The sequence below is a fragment of the Opisthorchis viverrini genome (genome assembly GCF_000715545.1).
Source record: "Opisthorchis viverrini unplaced genomic scaffold opera_v5_140, whole genome shotgun sequence".
NCBI lineage: Eukaryota > Metazoa > Platyhelminthes > Trematoda > Opisthorchiida > Opisthorchiidae > Opisthorchis > Opisthorchis viverrini.
This window is the reverse complement of record NW_008751796.1, coordinates 1,121,846-1,143,143: the sequence shown is the minus strand read 5'-3', so window position 1 is coordinate 1,143,143 and position 21,298 is coordinate 1,121,846. Positions and strand designations below refer to the sequence as shown.

At 46.2% G+C, this 21,298-nt stretch overlaps 4 protein-coding genes across 4 annotated transcripts in view; 2 read left to right on the top strand and 2 right to left on the bottom strand.

Moving 5' to 3' along the window:
* T265_06634 (hypothetical protein) overlaps positions 1 to 2,195 on the top strand; it is a gene marked incomplete at both ends in the record, with an annotated part of 7,121 nt that extends 4,926 nt beyond the window's left edge. Inside the window, 2 exons of the mRNA XM_009171947.1 lie at positions 654 to 880; positions 1,697 to 2,195. Coding sequence (XP_009170211.1) covers positions 654 to 880; positions 1,697 to 2,084 — 615 coding nt within the window. The remainder of the gene's footprint in view (positions 1 to 653; positions 881 to 1,696) is intronic.
* A 957-nt stretch (positions 2,196 to 3,152) lies between these two features.
* On the top strand, positions 3,153 to 7,051 carry T265_14087 (hypothetical protein; the record flags this gene model as incomplete). Its single annotated transcript, XM_009171959.1, is given in 3 exon segments — positions 3,153 to 3,209; positions 3,217 to 3,424; positions 6,876 to 7,051. Coding segments are annotated over 3 exon segments (441 nt in total).
* Positions 7,052 to 7,728: 677 nt separating this feature from the next.
* On the bottom strand, positions 7,729 to 18,194 carry T265_14086 (hypothetical protein; the record flags this gene model as incomplete). The annotated part of the gene is given in 12 exon segments (XM_009171958.1): positions 7,729 to 8,022; positions 11,698 to 11,811; positions 11,905 to 12,060; positions 13,315 to 13,401; positions 15,377 to 15,451; positions 16,310 to 16,411; positions 16,444 to 16,517; positions 16,555 to 16,645; positions 17,020 to 17,138; positions 17,143 to 17,322; positions 17,328 to 17,435; positions 18,110 to 18,194. Coding segments are annotated over 12 exon segments (1,347 nt in total).
* A 2-nt stretch (positions 18,195 to 18,196) lies between these two features.
* The window catches only part of T265_06633 (hypothetical protein), a gene marked incomplete at both ends in the record, with an annotated part of 11,475 nt that continues 8,373 nt past the window's right edge, over positions 18,197 to 21,298 (bottom strand). The window contains 5 exons of the mRNA XM_009171946.1: positions 18,197 to 18,436; positions 18,702 to 18,744; positions 18,782 to 18,979; positions 19,001 to 19,083; positions 20,238 to 20,406. Of these exons, the coding sequence (XP_009170210.1) occupies positions 18,197 to 18,436; positions 18,702 to 18,744; positions 18,782 to 18,979; positions 19,001 to 19,083; positions 20,238 to 20,406 (733 nt within the window). The remainder of the gene's footprint in view (positions 18,437 to 18,701; positions 18,745 to 18,781; positions 18,980 to 19,000; positions 19,084 to 20,237; positions 20,407 to 21,298) is intronic.

The window sequence follows — 21,298 nt, the reverse complement described above, 5'->3', positions numbered from 1 at the left end:
TCAGCTGGGTTCCAGGTGAGTCTCTCGCAAAACCAAATTAGTTTGCAAATGAGTGTATTTCGCCAATTTCGTTTCAAGTAGAACGTGAGGTTGACGAAAACCCAGGGACTGCGCCTACCTGCTGAGTCCCAAAAAGGGCGAAACCGGTCGTGGGCTGTCGACGGATTTTCAGCTACTAAATACACTAACTTCTTAGGACAGATAGCCACGGAAACACTGCCACTCGACGTCAGCCATCAGTCGGTGTTGGATTTCCTGGCCCCCGAAGAGGGACCACACAGCTCCTTTTCTCGTGATTTATTCCCTCATAGAGATCATCTTGGTCGCTTAAAGGATCCCTGATGAATGTGGGCTTAATCTGGTGGCTGAACTCATGTTTGTAGGTGACCACACCCTGGCACCCTTTTGATTGCTAGGCCAGGAGAGGTGAAGATAGTCAAGGATGACAAGACATCCATTGTGTATTTGTGTGCTTTGCACTTGTTCGTCAAAAAAGAACCGTACTTCGAATTTGGCACAACCTCTCGATAGTCAACTTTATTACTGGCAAGTGTTTGCCTCGACTCGCCGAATTATTCTTAACTTCCTAGTAAGGCAAAGCCCTTCTATTTGTAGCTGTCCGCATCGCCTCAGTATTTATTTACCTCCTTTAGAACAACAAGGTCGCGGTTGTCGGCACTGAGGACGGCGCGATCTGTCTGTTCAATTGGGATGAATTCGAACTGTGTGCCGATCGGTTCTCCCCGTTTGCACAGAAAACATCCAAGCCTGCGGCCGTGGGCAGTGTTGGCGTCGGTCCTAGTATATCACCATCCGTTGAAAAGGTTGTCAAAGTTACCGAGGATATGATTGCTGTCGCTACGGATGACGGAAAAATCAGGTACGAGTTCGCTTATTCCTTCCTCAACTTGGACTTTCGACATTTTAATGTGCTTCTGATCTTTGATGAAATAGTTCTAAGTTTAACGAAACTGTGAATTCTACGTAATACGCTAGCCTTGATTTGCTTCGGACTACCTTCTCTTTTTATGATGAGATGGCCCAAGTGGTTAGAGCGCGAATTTACTGACCGGAAGGTCCGTGGTTCGAACCCGATCTCTGCCTCTCGACTTCCTCTGTCTAGGCTTGGGCAACTTGGCAGTATCCCAGGCCTCGTGCTTCCTTCGGGTGGCATGGCAGCTAGGCACCGAAAGGGTGTTACACCTGAACGACTTTTATAATGGTACCCTTGGAGAGTTTATTTAATGGATAGTCTGATAGACATCGGGCCTGACAAACGTCGACGGAGGCATTGATTTAGGTCAACATCCACGCCGCCTGTCACTGCCAAGCGAACTCGCCGCAGCTGTGCATTCAAACGAAAGACAGCGGAACGATCCTTGGTTTCATAGTTGGGACATCATCGGCAACATAACGTCACTTTTCGGCACCGACGTTTCACTGCCGTCACACACATGACTTTCGCACACTCGGGGAAATAAATTCTCCGGCGCATGCCGGTCATCTGTCACTACAAAAACTAGATTGTTGAACAAGAAAGCGTACTAGTCAAAGGTTGACATGGCTAGATTAGGTCAACGTATCACATGGCTGATCTGTGATCCAAATGCTTTCACATCTGGAGTATTCTTTGGTATCCATGTTCTAGTTGTACAAAGCTGGTATGATTTTTCGTATTTGCCTGATTCTTCCGCAGTGCAGTGATGATTCGGCCCAATGAAGTCCTGGGCACAATTGGTCGGCATCCAGGCAGTGAGGGGGACCATGGTGCGGATTGTCTTAATCTTGCTGTGAGTCCGCACAAACACCTCGCTTCCGTGTGTCCGGAAAGTTCAATCGCCCAATTTTTCTCTCTTTCCGAATGGATCAATCGGTCCGAAAGCCTTCTCTCCAATCCGTCGGGACCTAAGAAAAAACGAAGAAAGGTTGCGTCGAATGCAATGTCTCCTGATCGGGCCGAGTATTTGTCTGGCTTGCTACCGGAGAAGTCGGAGAATGGTGGCAGTGAATCCGCGTCAGAACTGGAATCTACCGAAAACAGTGGGGATGATGGCGAAGATGACACAGATTCAGACTCCTGTTAGGAATGATGTCCGTGCGCCTGGTTTATACGTAGGAAAATGTATTTTCACTTGATCATCGTCTTTTGCTGTTGAACGCTGCCCATACATTGTCAGATGGATGAATATAGTTACCAACAGCCATTAGTTTTAACTTGCGAACTTGAAACGAACTGTGATAACTCACAAGTAAGCCAGATGAGACAGTTCCGACTATCGAGACGTTTTGTAGCAAGATGTTGCGACGTGAACTGATGCAGCAGACTGATATGTGAGTAGTGTGCAGAGATTTAGTTTTTTTGGTGTATATTTCATCCCGTAAGTGAAGCCAGTCTTTGCTGAAGAGCACCTCTCGTCCTTTCGATATAGGTTGGCTTCACTTACAGAAAGAAATGCACGCCAAAAAGACTGATGTGTAGCTAATTGTTTTGCAGATACCGTAGAGGGGAGTCTTCTTACAGGAGGAGAATATCCGCCAACCTGACTTCCAGAAGTAGCCGTATTCGTGAGACCATATCCAATAGAGAAGACGGGTGATTTCGGTCTTGTGTGATTTCGTAAGTAGAAACATTAATGATCTGCATAAAAAGACCATTTTACCGTCAAAGCTGCCACTTCGAGGCCCACCTGTTCCTATTCGTTTAGGTTTAAGTCAGTCGCTCTACTCAGGGTTTGTGTCTCCATTCGGCTGGGTATTCGAATCAAATGTACCCTAAGCCACTTGATGGTACTAGTGGTGAAAGGAAGAAGGCCTTTGCTGCGGAGTTATTCATTAGAAAATGCCAAATGACCAGTTACAGGCTATTGTACAGGGAGGCAAAACTCTCAGAAGCATCTTGTTCACAAAAACTGAACATCCATCTCCTCTTGAACGCGTCTTCCTGAACTTTCCTGGATATGCATTGACTGTTGCTCAAATCCGAGCAAATGCTACAAAGCAACTCCACAAATTCCGCAATAGATATCCCTTTTCAAGAGACGCAAAGCGAATTTACAAGAAAACATACTACTCGCATGCCTCCCCATCAGTAGTATCACCGTTACAGTGGTAGGCCGAACTACTAACCAGGGGTTCATCGTTCGAACCGATTCATGGGTTTTCGACTGCATCCTTCTAACCCGACAGGACCTCAATTCTTATGCTTTCACGTAATAGTCCTGTGCTGAATGGATCCCACGATTCAATTTTATTTTGTTTTCTTTCCAAAGAGAGCGTAAGGTCCGTGGTTCGAATCAGATCTATGCATCTCGACTTTCTCTGTCTAGGCTTGGAAACCTAACCTTATCCCAGCCCTTGTGCTTCTGTCAGGTGGCATGGCAGCTAGGCACTGAAAGGGTGCTACAGCTGAACATTCTCTATAAAAGTAGGATATGCAGACAAAACTTCGCACAATAGTCAGACGGCTGGTTTTCACTAACCGTCCATTAGACCCTACCTATTCGACCGCGCACGGTTTGCTTAGATCATGATCAGGCGGCAAAATGTGGAAACTACAATCTAGTGGTGCTGATCGTGTGGTTCGGTGAAGGACGGACATTAGCGTTTAAATAGGGTCTGCTCTGATAACTACCGGTGTTAGTTCGTCCGACTCACTGCCTTCCGACTGACCGAGTGACTGCCAAGTTGTTTTGGAAATGATCAAGGATCTAATACAAACATAATTATTTCGGTTGTTTTCTTCTGGAGACCGTGCGCAGGAAATTCGATGTTCTGATCGAAGGTGGTCCCTTCTTAGGAGTGACCTATTCCCATGGTGTAAAAAAGATGTCCCGGAAAGCGGCCCTGCATCACTAAAGATGTGAGGCTGTGCACCAACAAGTACTTCTCCAGGATTTCTCGCACACGAGGTTACGAAGACGGTTGCTTCGCAGGCTTCACAAAGCACAGTGACATGTGCCGCTCCGGCACCCTAAGAAGACAAACCCTCAGGTCACGTTCATTTTGGCCCCCTTAATATTCTGTAATACCCATCTGGGAGATCATTCAACAGAGGAACGTTTAGCTGATCCCTGAGATCACGTTTTCCAGACGAAACCACGATCAAGTGGGTCAGATATGATGGGGGTACGAAACGCCATGAACCCAGTTCGTTTACCTCACTTCCAAATTAGGACATTCAAATTGCCAAGGCGTGGTTGTTCATTCAAATTCTGACCAACTTTGATTCACCTGCACGTGACTCCTGTTCCCCCATACGAGATTGCGAAATACGATTGCAGTCACCTAATCGGTCTGACTGACCACCATCCATATACTGCATTCATATGATAATTTTAGTCCACGGAAGATTTGTCCCCTGTTGGGGCTAATACTCAGTGATGAATTACGCTGTCAGTTTGATCACGAAATGGTTGAAACAAACTAGTTTGACAAATTGATATCTATTGTCATAACATAACACGAGAATCAGTTTACCGACCCAGATAGATTGCTAGCGGAATGAGCTCGCTTTAGAACAAGAATATTCAACCGAACTACGGTTTCAAAGCGAAATTTCGCAGGTGAAGCGATATGAAGGTTGTGACAAACTGCATTCAGTCAGTTGACGGATGCTTTTAAGTTGAAGTTGGTACCTTGAGACCGCCCTTACTTGTTTGAAGTCCATGAAGTCGTAAGACCCCCATCTGTAATACATGTAGTACGGAATCAAACTAGCAGGACATCCAATGATGAGAATATATGGTCGCGACAGTCCACCTAAAAACTGAAATCATCGTGTTTTACGGTTTAAAGTACCGCCACAGCTGGGATTGATATTTGCCTTCCATATTAGCTGGAAGCGATTCCTACCTAGACACTTACTGAGCGCCTGCCAATTTTCGACAGAATGTCGAGATAAAGTATTCCGATACGAGAATGACTGAATTCGCACCGACTGACGAGAATGTGGTCACAACGACGGGGCGTTTGCATGGTGAGAACGGGTTTCTCAGTACGGTGGATGAATCGGACGAGGTACGAAAGTAAATCAGTACAGAGTCATCACCAACAGGTGCATGAAAACTCCATTGAGTAATGGGGGCCCTCACATACCTTGAAGTGTATACCTGTTTTTGACTGGACTGGCCCCCATAGAGTTTCACTGTTCATTCAAGTCCGGGTATCGAAACAAATTGGGTGGACTGTTCAGGGACAAAGTGCGCTAATTAATGAGCGGAAAACAAAACGAAAAGACGGCTACGCCATAGGCTCAGCACACTTTTGTAGCATACTAGCACATACTGGAAAGGGCAAAACCAGCTGTTCATTGTGCGAGTTTGGTCTGAGTAAATTTGAGGGTTCGCACTGGCGAAGTCTCATGCTCTGCCAGAACCTGTTGAGCGAGTCGTGTTTCGTGTTCTTGATTATCAAACCATGCAACACTACCGTATTTTAGTCGTCCTCCCTACCTTACTGCACTCCCTCTGGATAGGCTGACTGTCTAAGAGGGAAGCCCCGGTCGGGCTGCGTACTCAGTTAGTGAACAGCCCTCACTGGTCTCACCCGAAAGGCGACAATTATTGAGCCTTTCAATCTGTACGGGCTATCATCAGCGAATAAGTGTTGGGCCCGCGTGCCCAAGATTACAGATCCATAAGGTTTATAGCATAGTGCCTGTGCAAATCACAGTGGAGAGAATTGTCAATTAAGTCGAGAAAATGTTGCATTTATGGTATCATTCTAACATACATAAGAGTATTAAATGAGCCAGATAATCAGTTGCAGAGAACACGTCCTTTCGGCCTCGCTGCGTCTTCTGATGTATTTTGTGGGAATAACCAATCGTTCAGCAGTGGTCTTCGTGAAAGTGAAAACTCGGGTTCACACACACTAGGGTTTGTGGCGGTGACCCTGTGTCGCAGCACGGCGCCAGTTTTCACGAATGGGAAGACGGGTCGATGTTTTGAAAGTCTCACAAAGTTGCTTCGCTAGCCCTGATGTTCCAGTGGATTGCAATAAAAATGAGATATATGTGCTATTACTCAGTATGGATAACGCACGTTGGAAGTGTTCAAATGGTTTGAGTGTTTTTTGTCAGATATCGACGACGTACGTAGGAGAATAGGACGTAGAACGACATTGAACAATGGCGGTAAGCCAGGAAGTCACGTGTCCACAAACCATCGACCATTTCGAAAGAATGGAAACTAAGGTCACAACCACCGACCATTTCGAAAGAATGGAAACTAAGGTCAAACCAAATGCGCCACTCGGAAGAAAAGGAGTCGTGCCATAGCGATTGGACGCAAATAAAATGGGATTTGCGCGAAATGGCCTCCATGGCGGCTGATGTCGATATGTTGGTGACTAAAATCAATCACAAAGGTTACTCACGGCAACGTCGGATTATGACATCTTATTCTGCTAAGCTGTGTTTTGACTGTCCATACAACGTGTTGGTGATTTGAAAACATTTCTATGGGTCGATTGTGCAGCCCGATGAAACCAGACAAAAAAAATCACGTCCTAGACGCAGTCAGCGATGTTGGGGTCCTCATGCAGAACACATGATGCATACAAACACACCTGACCAAATAGGCTGCTACTGAATAAGCCCCTTAGTAACCGCGTTCACGGTCAGTGTGTTTTTCGATGCCGTTTTCTCAACGAAGTCGTTCCCCGTGAGGCGCCTTGGTACGGGGTGACTGCTACAACGAGTTCGTAATCAATTTAACCATCCATTTTTAGCCTGACCCATACTGGTAGTTGAGCTGATGACTTTAAACGACCGAGACTGAGATCGATGCCCGGTGGGAAACTGAACTGCATCGAAGTGGTCACTAATTGTGATAGAAGAAATACCTTATTCCATGACATAATATGTCCATTCGCAGCTATTTGGAAAAAAACGTTCAGCTGTAATGCCCTTCCAGCGAGTAGCTGTCATGCCACCCAAAAGAAGCACGAGGGCTGGGGCACTAGCAGGTTGTCCAAGCCTAGACAGGGTAGCCGAGGGGCAGAGGTCGGAACCTCGAACCTTGCGGTGAGATTCGCGCTCTTAACCACTTGAGCCATCTCGCACCCCAACATGGTCAGATTTCAACTAGTTGACCATGTTGAGGTAACTGTCAGGGAAGGCCGCGAAGAACATGATCCTACCACGATCGGGTATGAGTCCTCCGGAGTCAAGCTTCTACGTCTTCACTCGAATCTGATCGGATAGATGAACTGATCACACTGCATAGGTTGTGCTGGCTTGGCCATGTGCTCTGTATGCCAGTCGACCGACTTCCTCGAAGGGCTCTTTCCGCACAACCACGTGAAGGGTGGAAGAGAGCCAGAGGCGGTCAAACAATGACTTGGAAGCAAAGTATGAAAGCCATTACCGGTAAACTCAGCTGCGCTGGTCACTGCCATCTTCCTGGATGGGGACCCCGAGACGGGCCACATCAATGGCTAGAGACATTGTCAGACATGGCCAAGTCGCGCCCTCAATGGCGCTCGTGCATCCAAGCTATTGCCTTCAATGCATAGCTCCTTTTCTAGCCCCCCTTCACTTGACAGCCCACTGATAGTGCTGGATTTATGCACCAATTTATTAGCTCCCGCCTGCAATGCGCAGCTACCCACCCCTCCCCCCAAATCATCGGTGAACGAAACTGCGGCAGCTACAACCACTGTACGACGAGTACGCAGTTATTACAGCTGACAATGATGATGATGATCGGATAAAACCATAAAATGACCGAACTACGTGCATAACATAATTTTGTTGAAGCTGAATGATCTGGCATAGAATACGGAAGAACGGAGTCAAATGAGAGAAAACGACTAGGTGTACCGAGATTCGGGGAAAACCGGAGAGAGCTCGCGGGCGATTGTGCATTATTTCGGAGGATCAACGCGGAGAAGCCGCTTTCCTGGGACGAGATAGGCTGTGTAACTTGCTGTAGGTCCGTCAGAGTCAAAATGACAGTGGCCCGACTTTGTGCGGTCTCTGTTGAAGCAATGAAAATGTTCCAATCGAATTTTCCATTTTTGCTGCGAATAGACGGGAAGATGAATGATCCAGGGCAGAGGTACGCGCCAATAAATATAAAATAACAGAGGACGGTGAGTCATATAAAGCTGTATGCATCTTATGGACGTAATGCACTACTTGCAAGGTTGTCTTCGATAGTCTATAATCGGTTTCGCCCTTCTTAGGCGCAATCCCTGAGTTTCCGTCAATCTTGTGTTCCCAAATTGGACAAATACACTCACCTGCATACCAATTTGGTTTTGGTGGGAAACTCACCTGGAACAACCTTATGTCTGATGTTTTGCAATGCGTTGGGATTTCTCGAATATCGCACCAAATAAAAGATGAGGCAGCCTAGTGCAGCACATCGAGTTGAAGAACAACGTCAGCCGGGTTCCAGGTGAGTATCCCGTCAAAACCAAACTGGTATGCAGATGTGTGTAAAAATCGAAATTGTGGGCGTTTGTTTTCAATGCCGTCACAGATAGCGCGAGACAGCGTTGGTCCATGGTCGAGGTGGAAAGAAGACCAATAAGCGAAATCTCCTCTTACTATCAGGCAAAATCAATGCTAGGTGTCGGTCAAGGGATTCTGTTTGGTAGGGTGGGGCAGGCAGAGTCAGACCTGGGGTATGGTTCTGCCGGTTCGCTCCATGTGAAATTCTCTTTTGAGTATCCTTTACATTGTCCTCTTGCACAGCTGAGCTAGTGCCGCGATAGTTGCGTAAGAATCGGACTGGGCGTTCTACCCCTTAATAACAATTCAATGTATACTGACAACCACACATAGTCACGTATCAACTCGGCTTGCCAAAGACCGCTCCTCCTACGCTTGCCAGCTCTACGCCCCCGATTCTGTTCACAGTGGGATGCTTGGCGATTCCCTCGCCTCAATCAACAATCACCGTGGTGTCTGAAAACTCCTACACTTTCCATATATATTCTATATCATGGGGGCAAGATTGCCCAAATGGTTAGAGCGCGAATTTACTGACCGGAAGGTCCGTGGTTCAAATCCAACCTCTGCCTCTCGACTTCCCATGTCTAGGCTTGGGCAACCTGGCAGTATCCCAGCTCTCGTGCAAGCTTCGGGTGGCATGGCAGTTATGCACCGAAAGGGTGCTACAGCTGGACGAGTGTTTTTATATCACGTGTCCACGCATTTTCCACTACCCCCTATTAGTCTTCCATATTCCTCGTGGAATTTATTTACTTGATCACGTTTGATCATCGAAATATTCCGCGAGAGATGATGTCCAATCGAATACTCTATGGAAACATTAGCTAAAACCGAGGGTGAGAGTGTTGGAGAACCCAGTGCAAGACTTTGTTCTTGTGAGCAAACAGCTGCAGCAAGGTCATCATCGTTATCAACAGCATGATACCAGTGTTCAACACTGATACTGCACTGTCCTACAACCATCATTTATTTTGGAAGCCTTATTGCGAAGAAAAGGATAAGGGTGGGTGGGGAATGGACTTAGTACTAGCTTACCAAAAACCAAGCATCAAGATTCAAACACTTATGCCTTGAACTGTCTCATCCAACGAGAGCTGTGCCGTGCCTGCCAGTAACGAATTCTTGATTACCTCGAATGCATCCGCTCTGGGGATATTTGTTTTCACTGAAGTGACGTTAAAACCCATGAGAACTTCATCTGTCTCCAAAGGAAGTCCTAGTGTAGGTGCTCCAGTTCCTCGTGAGTGGTTATAGTTGACCAGCTAGCAATCTGTTCAGTTCATGTGGTGGCGAGCCTATACCGTCTAGTATTGGTCTTATCGGGACATCTACCTCGTGGATTTTTGGCAATTCGTAGAGTTGTGGTTGAGTCTTTCTTTTTGGTTGAAACGATACCACTTACCTTGCCCTAAATGGCTTACTATGGATATTAAATATCCACCAACTTCAACCTTACTCTTTCTTATTCATTATTGAAGTGATACTGCTACTGGTGTAAAGGTGGATACTACTGATGTGGCATGCGAGTGGTATGCGGTTTTCTCGCAACTCCGCCTCGCGTCCATTGGAAAGTGGGATTTATTACGAAACCTGTGGAACTGCTTTGCAGAGTTCGTTCGCAATTGTGTGTGATATTCGATGAATGTCCACGGAACTTCAAGAAGACGCGTGAGGACGTTCAGTTTCGAAAATTAGGTGCATATCAAACGTTTACTTTCCTGTCCCGTAGTTTACAGTCGTTTAGTTGCCAATAAACGACTTCGCGGCGAAAGGCTTTCCTTCTTACTATGGATCTTGAATACCTACTTCTACTGGTAATTTATCGGTAGGGCCCATGGAAGGGGTGTTTCTTGACATCTTGTAGATAGTCGCTATTATTCACCGTGGCTGTCCGCCTTCGCGATGACAATGCTACTCACTTGTTTTAGTGTGTTCAACGTTCTCCGCTACGACGGTGCAATATTCGGAGCTCCTGGTTGTTGGAAATTTGACTGTGAGCAGCTCTGGGTGAATGGGATAGTTGCGGGCATAAGGGTGTGTTTGAACCTTGACCAGTTTGTTTTCGATACAGCTGTTTGCTCACAAGAACGAGGTCTTCCAACGGGACCTCCATCAACCTCTGTTTTAGCTAATATTTACATGGAGGATTCGAATTAATGGCCTTCATCGGAAGGTTTGTTGCAACACTTTTGTTGTGATCAAACGTGATGAGGTCAATCACTTCCACAAGTACCTCAATAATTTCAATCCCCATGGGGTAAAGTCCACTTTGGGAACACTACTCTTTCCAGACTTTAGTGTGTTCAACGTTCTCCGCTACGACGGTGCAATATTCGGAGCTCCTGGTTGTTGGAAATTTGACTGTGAACAGCTCTGGGTGAATGGAATAGTTGCGGGCATAAGGGTGTGTTTGAACCTTGACCAGTTTGTTTTCGATACAGCTGTTTGCTCACAAGAGCGAGGTCTTCCAACGGGACCTCCATCAACCTCTGTTTTAGCTAATATTTACATGGAGGATTCGAATTAATGGCCTTGATCGGAAGGTTTGTTGCAACACTTTTGTTGTGATCAAACGTGATGGGGTCAATCACTTCCACAAGTACCTCAATAATTTCAATCCCCATGGGGTAAAGTCCACTTTGGGAACACTACTCTTTCCAGACTATGACACATATGAGTGGCGGGCAATTAGAATCAACAAGGAATGTGGACCACTAATAAGCACTAGCGGGAAATGCGCAGACGAAGGATATAAAATGGATGTGGAAATGTAGGAGTTTTAAGGCAAGGACTGCGATTCACGCCACAGGGACTGATGACCGAGGCGGTGGAAATCAGTAAGCGTCCCAGTATGGATACAATCGAGCTGACGAGCGTATGCAGAGCATTCTTAGATAAGCCGGACTGACAGTGCGTGGTTATTAATGCACAAAGAACCGTTAGCAAATGAGGTGGAATCCCCGGTTCGAGCCTCCCTCTCTTTTACAACTAACTCATCCATATCGAGTGACAAACATTGTAAAGGATATTCTCGTAGCACTAACTCATCCACATCGAGTGACAAACATTGTAAAGGATATTCGAAAGGCATTGCACCGAACCGGAAGAACCACACTTCAGGCGTGATCAGAATTCATGCATGTCTCCGACTAGCCGACCGACCTTAGCCAAATGTGCATTCAAATACAGCAAGCGAAACCACCAGGCAGAGACTAAACTACAGGTTCATGACTTACAGGATCATGAGAGAGCGCCGTACCAACCGCGACCACCGGCGCTTCCATTTCAAAGAATTTTAGCCACTGTTTCAACTTCTCTGGGGTATCCAAAGGCTCCTCACAGAATTCGGGCTAAAAGAGTAAACAGATTTCGATGCGATTGTGGAACTGCGTGTGGAACTGTCAAACAAGTCTACTCCTGAGGCATTTGGAAAAAAAACTTACGAGAACGTGGAAGAGGCACTTCCCTGTCTCCTGGACCACCACTCCACCTACACCAACAGGACGGTCTAGGGCGCCGTATTTCGAAGCCAGAGCCTCACGTAACAGTGCATCAAACTTGCCCTCGCGAGTACGACCCGAAACTGTAAGTTGGATAACCTTGGCAAAGCAAAATAACTCGATAGCATAAGCATATACCGAGCTGGAGAAATAGACACGGGCAAAGTTCAAGGAACCAAAGGCGAGAAGAACGGAAACGAACCAAGTTCTAACGGTGAAAGGAAGAAGGCCTTCGCTGTGGAGTTATTTATTGGAAAACACCGACTGAACGGTTACAGACTATTGAAAAGGAAAGCAAAACTCTCATGCATCTTGTTTATAAAAATTGTGTATCCGTCTTCTTTTCGAACAGGTCTCCTTGAGTTTTTCTGGATACTCATTGACTATCACTCAAACGTGAACGAATGCTACAAAGCGACTCCATAAAATCCGTAATAAATCTCACTTTTCAATAGACGCGAAGCGGACTTATGAGAAAACCATGTGCTACTCACATGCTTCATCAGTAGTATCCACCGTAACAACGGTATTGTTGTGCCGCGTACCCGAGTGACACGTATTTATTTGAAGATTGTGGTAGACAATAACACGCCACAGAGAATTCCTACAAAGGTAGTCACACGGTGGAAGTTGTTGTCCGCCACAGTTCAGTGAAAAATCTCTCCAAAGAGAGGTCCTAAAGTCCCATCTTATCGTAATATCTTTTCCTCGGGAAATTTTGGCATTCAAGCAGTTTATGGGGATTCGTGTTCAACTTTCTCTCTAGCTGAGGGAGCTCAATTTTGATAAGTGACTAAACAATGGACAAACCTTCAACGGAAGGTGGTACACACCGAACAATACCATAAGCAAGAGATTCAGTTGAGTCTCCTGTAAAACCAAATCCGTTTGCAAAGGAGTGAATCTCGCGAGTTCTCCAATGCCCTTATCATTCAGCAGCACACGTGACAAAATTATCTGGCTATTAGCCAACCGTTATTCGATTTAGGGGAAAAGAAGGACCCGATCATAATCAAACCATGGGCTTGATGGCTTACCGGATAGTTGGAACAAAGATTTGGTCGAATACCGAGAAGATTAGACATGCAAATTTTCGTAAATGTTGGGACCCATTACTTGAGCGTTCAAGAATGGGAGATGCAGTCTTTTCTCTCTCTATCTTCCAGTTTGAAACTGCTTATCAAAGAAAACAGGACAATTATCGGGTCAGCCGGCAGCACTCGAGGAACGCCTAACACTGAAGCCAAAACTCCTGGAAGCCGATCGGACTCCCAATGTAATGAACCCTTGGAGCAAAGTTCAAACCTGATTACATACAAAAATGGATTCTCGTCAATCGATCCAAAAACTTACTTTGCCTGGTTTCCCCTCGCAGAGGAACATTTGACCAACCATGGCAAACAAACTGGTTTCGGATAGAGTAGACACAGGGAGGTTGTTCTGAAAACAAGAGAAACAGGCCGGATTCAGTTTAAAAACCCAAACCAAGACCACCTATAAACTCGATACATCGACATCCTGCTCAAGATACTGTAAAATACAGCAAGTGATCGAGCGCCGTCGATAATAAACTAATGCTGGCATTGATTCCATAGATAATAAGTTAATGGGGCCTGCGACGTAACACAGTCGGAAAAGTTGTCAGGTGAGCTCCGTTTGAGAAGTCAGCTGACCTCGTTGCAAGATATTTAAACTATGATAAGGTCCAGCCCCTTCTTGACAGTCAGAAATACTAGGCCATTTAGAAGCCACCCGCAGGTGCTTTCTCGAGGGTGAGCACTGGATCATATACCGAAATTTCAAGTAGTTCATGAGTTGTTTGTAGTTATTACCGGACTCTAGTAGAAGACTATAACAATAAGTTATAGTTCAAGACAAGGTGGAGGCATGTATGCCGAGTCTGCACAGACTCATCGACCTAAGTATGGACTGATTGTGACAGTTACTGTCTCCGTTTGAGGCGAAACGTGGATGTTGAGCATAATTAGGCCAAAAAACGTTAGAGGTCAGCGCAAGCTTAGTTCACGTGATTTTTTTCTGTGCTTAGTTAGGAACCGAACAGGAAATGATATACAACCGACCCCACTGGTGAGCTCAATGTTACTTCTTAGCTGGACTACCTAGCTAACGCTTGCCAGTCGCTGTGTGCTGAAAAAAAATCGTGCAGCTGTAGCACCCTTTCGTTGCCTAGCTGCCATGTCACCCGAAGGAAGCATGGGGGCTGAGATACTGCCAGGTTTCCCGTGCAGAGACAGAGGAAGTCGAGATACAGATGTCGGGTTCGAACCACGGACCTTCCGGTCAGTAAATTCGTGCTCCAATCACTGAACCATTTCGCTGAGTTTGTGTCAGACAGACTTCGCAAAGCACGTTCGGTCAATCCCACTGATGGCCCTAACACAGTGTTCAGATGTGGCTATTTCGATGGTCTTGTAGGTACTTCGCTCTTGGGTATCTTCTGCAAAGACATAGGGACTTTCCCATAAGTTCTTACCTCTCCTCGTTCTTTCCACCTTCTACTAGAGCTTTCTTCCCCCTCCCCCATGGTTGTATAGAAGTCAAGTACCAGTTTCCACTGATGGGATATTGGTGTCAATGATGATGAACAGTTCGATAAGCCATTTAGCAGACGTGAAATTATGAACTGCTAACTTAATAGCAATCATACATCTGTGTAATCTAGGTGCATCCCCGCTGGTGAAGTTGAAGCAAAGCCCAAAGGTAAACAATACCGTAATAGACCGTACGTGCTAGTACTGCCTTGTGAACATAGGCCTACAGCTAATTAGTTTCAGCCGATGATCGGTCATAAAAGAAGCCCTGCAGTAATCACTCGAAAACATCGGTCTATGACACAGTCAACCATCTTGACTGAGGACTCAGCCCCCCAGAGGTCCATGAGACGGGACAACTTATGAGTGATACAGGGGGACTGATGCCTTATAAAGAAGCTCTGATCCCCTCTGAAGCATGCTCTTTGTACCTTGGCCGTAGAGACAGGATACCCTTAATGTTCATATGACAAGCCTACAAGAGTGAAGACAACTTCTTTAGATATGTCGCTTGCTGGAATGGTTCATTACATACCATTGAAAATTACCACCTGTACGTCAGAAAACTGCTAAGGTAGCGCACGCGATCGTTTGGATTTCTTTAAGCCAACGCGGGAAATTTACCAGCATCAAATGGATAGTACAAATAAGTTAGCCGCCGACAGAAGTGCTTGGCTGATTCCAGCAATGGCGAGTGACGATTCTGCCTGTAAGCAAAAGCATCACCAGGTTAAAATCCCCGGGGCTCCACACTAAGCCAAACTCGCTGATTTCTGGATAGGCGGATGGACGATGCGAGTTATATTTGTCCATGGTTACTCAGTGGTTGGCAAAGAATGTTAAACCATTCAAGCTGAACTCACCTTGGCATCATATGAACCACAATACGAACCGTTCTGAAGTACTTTTCCATCGGTAGCAGAGAGGTTGGCCACTAACTATAAGAAATAGCAAGAGAAAAAGTGGTCAACAGACACGGTAAAGATTAAAATAGGAAATGGGGCCGAATAACACATCCGTGCGTGGGTCTGACACAAAGGCAACTAATTCAGTTCTAGAATCATCTCTGAATGTTGACCTTCTGGCCAATGAATGTATACCACATGGCAATATCCAAAAAGCCACCTAATAGACCTTATAACAAGTACATTTCGTACTCGTTTCGTTAAAATTGGTAGGCTTTAAGATTTTTTCGGTACCCAGGTGCCATGCTACCCGAAGAAAGCACGAGGGCTGGGATACTTCCAGGTTGCCCGAGCCTAGACAGAGGAAGTCGAAAGGCAGAGGTCGGACCTTTGTGCTCTAAACAATGGACCATCTCGTCCCCACGTACTCGTTAGGCGTCGTATTGTCTGATAATCTTGACATTCTGGGGTATGGTGAGATAATACTAAAAATACAACGAGTACTGGCTTAGTTTTAGTGCATAACCGCCGTGCAACTCGAGGGGCACGAGGGTTGACACATTACCATGGAGCCAGAGTTAGAATCGAATCATGGACCTTCCACTCAGTAGTTTCATGCCTTAACCATCGAGTTATCTTAAGCTTGTACCTCAAGGTACATGAAACAAAAAATGTTTGATATATATTGAAGCCGTACGCCTAGATGCGGGCTCGGATTGGACAATGACGAAGAGGGCATTTGCATCAGAATGTCATACGTGTCTTCTTGTTCTTTCCATACTTCTTGACTTTTGTTCATTCCAGTATAAACGAAAGGATGTTTAGGGGGCATACCGGATAAAAACAAAATAATATGGTGTCCAAATGGCTCGAATTAACCATAAGACCCACCTCAGAATTAATACCGGCGACAAAGTGCGGACCCGCCGCCGCACCCATAATAAATCCAGATCCTACGTGGCTCAAGGAAAAGGCATCAAGCAAATCGTATCGCTGTGGAGAGGATGAGAGGGGAAAAATAATACCTTCTCCTTGTTTGGAACCGGTAAGAGGTAATCAAAACTGCCAATGTCGCATAGAGTCTCTGATCCGCAAAGACCTGTCAGCAAAAATAGATTCTTTTGAGGTGTTCTAACCTGCAGAATTCAACGCATATGCTGGATCTTTGAGATTTGGGCAGTCAACAACTTGGCAAGCTACTTTTGAGAAACAACCGGACATAAAGCCCTGCAAAACTGGACAACAGATGGAATTATTTCGTCCATAGCGGGGCTACCCTTGCACAGCTCCTCTAATGGTACGAAGTGAAGTTCGTGGATCATGTCGGAAAGTGCTTGAAATACTAAAATAAAACGGTACAAAGACATAATAACAAAAGGTCAAAAGGGGGTGAGAGAAACAATAACAAAGAGAACAAAGGAGCAGCAAAATGCCATAAACTGGGCTTTTGCTTCAGGTATCATTGCCCATTAAAGGGCGGATTGGTATCCCCAACATGCAGAAACTTGACATACATTTGTACACGAAATATAATAATAATCGTTCAGCCGTAGCAGGCTTTCGGTGCCTAGCTACCGAACGAAGTTCGAGAGCTGAGGTACCGTCAGGTTGCCTAAGCCTGGACAGGAGCAGTCGGATGCGGAGGTTAGGCTCGAACAGTGGAGCTTCCGATCGGGAAGTTCGTGCTTAACCACTGAAGGTTCTCGAGCTTCGTGCATATCTACCACACAGCTGAAAGAAAAGAAAGCGTTCAACTGTAGCACCCTTCCGGTGCCTAGCTGCCATGCCACCCGAAGGAAGCACGAGGGCTAGGATACTGTCAGGTTGCCCAAGCCTAGACAGGCGAAGTCGAGTGGCGGAGGTCGGATTCGAACCACGAACCTTCCGGTCAGTAAATTCGCGCTCTAACCACTTGGGTCATCTCGCCCCCACCACACAGCTGACGTCGAATGGGTGAGCGTAATGATTCGTAGATCATAGGATCGAGAAAACAGGCAGCAGATCATACACTGGCCAACTGTTTTCTTCTACTAATCAGTTTTGCTAACAGTGACATCCAGTAAACTCCAACGAAGCCACGATAGCAGACAGCACAAGTTCGGATAAATTTTGAAATTCACAAAAATATCCTCGAAATTAGAGACGAGTATGGAGGAGAATCGACACACTTCTGTCATCTTGAGCTGTACCACCATTAAGATCAACCCAATTAGACCATTCTTCGGGGGTGGGGGGAGAGGAAGGAATTTTTCGCAAGTGGTCTCTACTTTGATGATTCTTCTCAGGTGCACGCCCCAGTAATTGGCACCTTCATTTTGGAATCACTAACTACTTGCAAACAGGTCATTGTTGCATTGGGAGATGTTTACCTAGCTCTTAAAGAAGTTCGCTCCATTCATCATAATGTTCCGGACTCGTTTTTGTCACAATGTAAATTTAGGCTATATTTGAACTTGTCGTCACTGGTTTCCTGTCGAGTTCGAGAATAACTTCCTCTTGTGTAACGCCAGAGTCATGCTTTTAGGTTTACCAGAAGCCCGAAGCTACGCTAGCAGAATACGGGACACACATACTTGAGAGCAGACTTTCGGGTGTGTGAAGGTGTACGGGGAGCTCTTCGGAAGCTTCCACCAGAGGTTCCTACTCTCCGTTCCTATTTAATTTTGCAATCGACGAGATAATGAAACGAACATGGGAGGTCTTCAAAACCCGGGTGTTCAAATAGCTGCTGACGAAAACCTGTCAATCCAGAATAGGCAAACGATATCGTTCTCATTTTCAAAGAGGAGAAAAAGGCGCAGGTGTTTTCGGATGAACGCACCAAGTCACCCCATCCTTAAGTATGCGCTTCGCACCCAGAAAGTGCAAGATATTGCTCTTGGATGTGCAGTCACTGAACACGACACCTACAAGCCAGGGGCAGTAACTAGAAGCAGCGGATTGCTTCACGTATCTTGGAAGGTGTATTAGTTCCGAGTGTAGTGTGGCAGATGAGGTCAAGGCCCGCGTTTGAGACACCTATGGACCAAAGAGATATATATCCAAGTCTCAAGGGACGTGCATATAAGGCTACAGTAGGGCTGTTTTGTAATACGGCTGTGAGATTTGGCCTCTTCAAGCAGAGACAAACGCTGTCTCAAAACCACAGTTCGCGTAGGCTGTTATTGCCGAAAATGCAACAGGACAATCAGAAAGAGTGCTCGGTTGCGCAGCGGGGACTTCAATCGACGAATGCGTACAGCGTACCGAATCACCGTTTGCCGTAGAGTGTTGTTTTCCGCACCCAATTTAGTATGTCGCAAGCACAAAGGTGGCCATCGTTTGACCTGGCACAGAAGTACGATAGAGATTACGATAGATTACTGTGGGTGCGCCTCACCCTCAAGGATGAGGTCCCATTGATCCTCACTATGTATGATTAGAGAGGCTGTATCATCCTTTCGGTGCCTAACTGCCATGCGACCAGAACAAAACACGGGGGCTGGCATACTGCCAGGTTGCCCAAGTCTAGACAGGGAAGGTCGAGAGGCAGATGTTGGATTCGAACCACGGACCTTTCGGCTAGTAAATTCGCGCTCTTACCACTGAGCCATTTCGGTCCGATTGTGGTATGCCAGTGCTGAGTCTCTTACCGATCCATTTTTATCCTCCTTCTCAAAATAAGGCTTTTAAATAAATTGTGGTTGTACGAGAGCGGAGCATCAGTGTTGAATAACGATGTTATGCTGCTGACGACGATGATGATGAGCCACACGGAATGAATACAAAACCAATCAGCGGGCAACAGGGTGATCTTCGCTGGTGGCTAACCCGAATCACCGAGCCATACGGAATGAATACAGCAACGAATCAGCGGGCAACAAGCTGATCTTCGCTGGTGGCTAACCCGAATCACGAAGTGCAACAAGCTGACCGAACATCAACTGATTCGCCTTCGGCGATAGTGTATGGGTATCACCCGAACAGAGGTCCGGTCAGAAATGGTCGTGTTTCTTGACTTTCTGAGTCCACTGACCACTTAGTGCCAGTACTGAGTCTGTCAGAAAACTGAACATTGGTCCAAAGATCGGATTTCCGAAAACTTGGTGCTTTACCCCCGTGAACGACTAAAGGCCTAAGACTAAGCGGAACAGAAGAGAACCACAGGACTTTGTAGCAAAAAAACCAACCGTCTGCTAAGGATGTACATATGGACAAATGAACATATGTTCCGACAGCTGATCAATCTGTCAATACAGTCCCAACTTTTGCGGTTCCCGAAGGCCATGGGGAGTGGAGAATGGGGTGTAAGCTACCTACGGCGAATAGGGCACACAACTCTTCGCAGCAACATCGCCACGACAAGTCGCTGATAGGTTAAATGAGTGAAACAAAAGTTGGGACAGAACGAAAATGAGTTAGTGATAACAAGTAGGTGTATATCGTCGAGCAGAAACTGGACCACACTGTGTTGCAAGGGTCGCTCAGATACTGAATATGCGGACGACATTGCACTCCTCGGTTCCGGTACTTCAGGCCACTTCAAAAACAACCTAAATAATTCGTCCAAACGGATTTCTATATGTTTCATATCTGTGAATTACTACAATAAGACTGAGTTGACACAGCACAAACCTTAAGCTGGCATATCAACCGACGAGGTAGACATACTTTGTTCACTCGTGCAGTTGTATACGTTATGGTAGAGCTAGGTACCAGATTCCTTATTGAATCTGGAAGCCCAGGACGGTTTTTGCCAACATCTGACACCTATGACACTGGTGTAGTTTTACTTTGTCTACCAAAGGCAGAATATACACTTCGGTGGTGCGATTCATACTGCTTTACGAACCAAAACCCTGGCCTCTATGCGCACGGGATGTGCGGAAGCCACCAGGGTTTTACAATCGGAGTCTCTGAATCGTTCATCTGCAGCGACATTTCGGTGCCTATCTGCCATGTCACCAGAAGGAAGTACGAGGCCTGGGATACTCCCACGCTGCCCACATCTAGACAGGGGGAGTCGAGAGGCAAAGTTCGAAGCGTCGATGAAGCTTTACCGGATCTGATTGGAACGCTAGATCCGCAATGCCGGAGTGTGCAGATGTTACTGATGAGAAGGAACTTTTCTTCTATGGAGGGGCTACCCATGCTTCATAGGTTATTCCGGTGAGGATATGTGCTTCGTATGCCAGACTGTTAGCCTGAAAGAGCTTCTTTTGCCCAGCACTATGCTGAGTGAAATTGACCTAGAGTTGGGCGGTTTATGACCTGGTAATGAATCATGAAGGCACTAACCAGTAAACTCGGCCGGGCCGACAAATGCCGCCTCCTTGGATAGGGACCCCGGGACACAACTCACCATTCACACAAGCAGACAAGGCAGTCACGCAGTCAGTAGGGCTCGTGCACCAGAACTATCGCATTCAATTCGTAATGACCCAAATTCCCGTTCCCACAAGGTAATATACACTGTGGACTAACTTATCATGTCACTGGATCCCATGCTTGGCTGTCACCCATTTTCAGGTGACCGAAACTGTAGCCGCTGGAATCGACGTAACCTCTGTACACGGTTCAAAGCTGATAAACTGAACGGAACATTGTCTCCTACCGGGCTGTTCAACGAAGAGGAGCGTGGCAAATAGCGTCCCTCACGTAACGTGTTGGAACGAGTCTGATAATTTGCTCCATGTTAGGAGAACTGCCTCCAAACGAGCGGTTCCATTTTGCAAGCGACTTATTTCGTATGCTGAACTCCTCCAGCACTTTTTTTGATACCTTGCGAGAATGGTCGCATCTGTTACATCTATATAATGGAATGCTTTAGTTGTTTCCAGTGCGGCTTACCCAAGGTCGTTTGGTTCCCCGAGTCCGATGTAAGGCGTTCCTATCAGACAG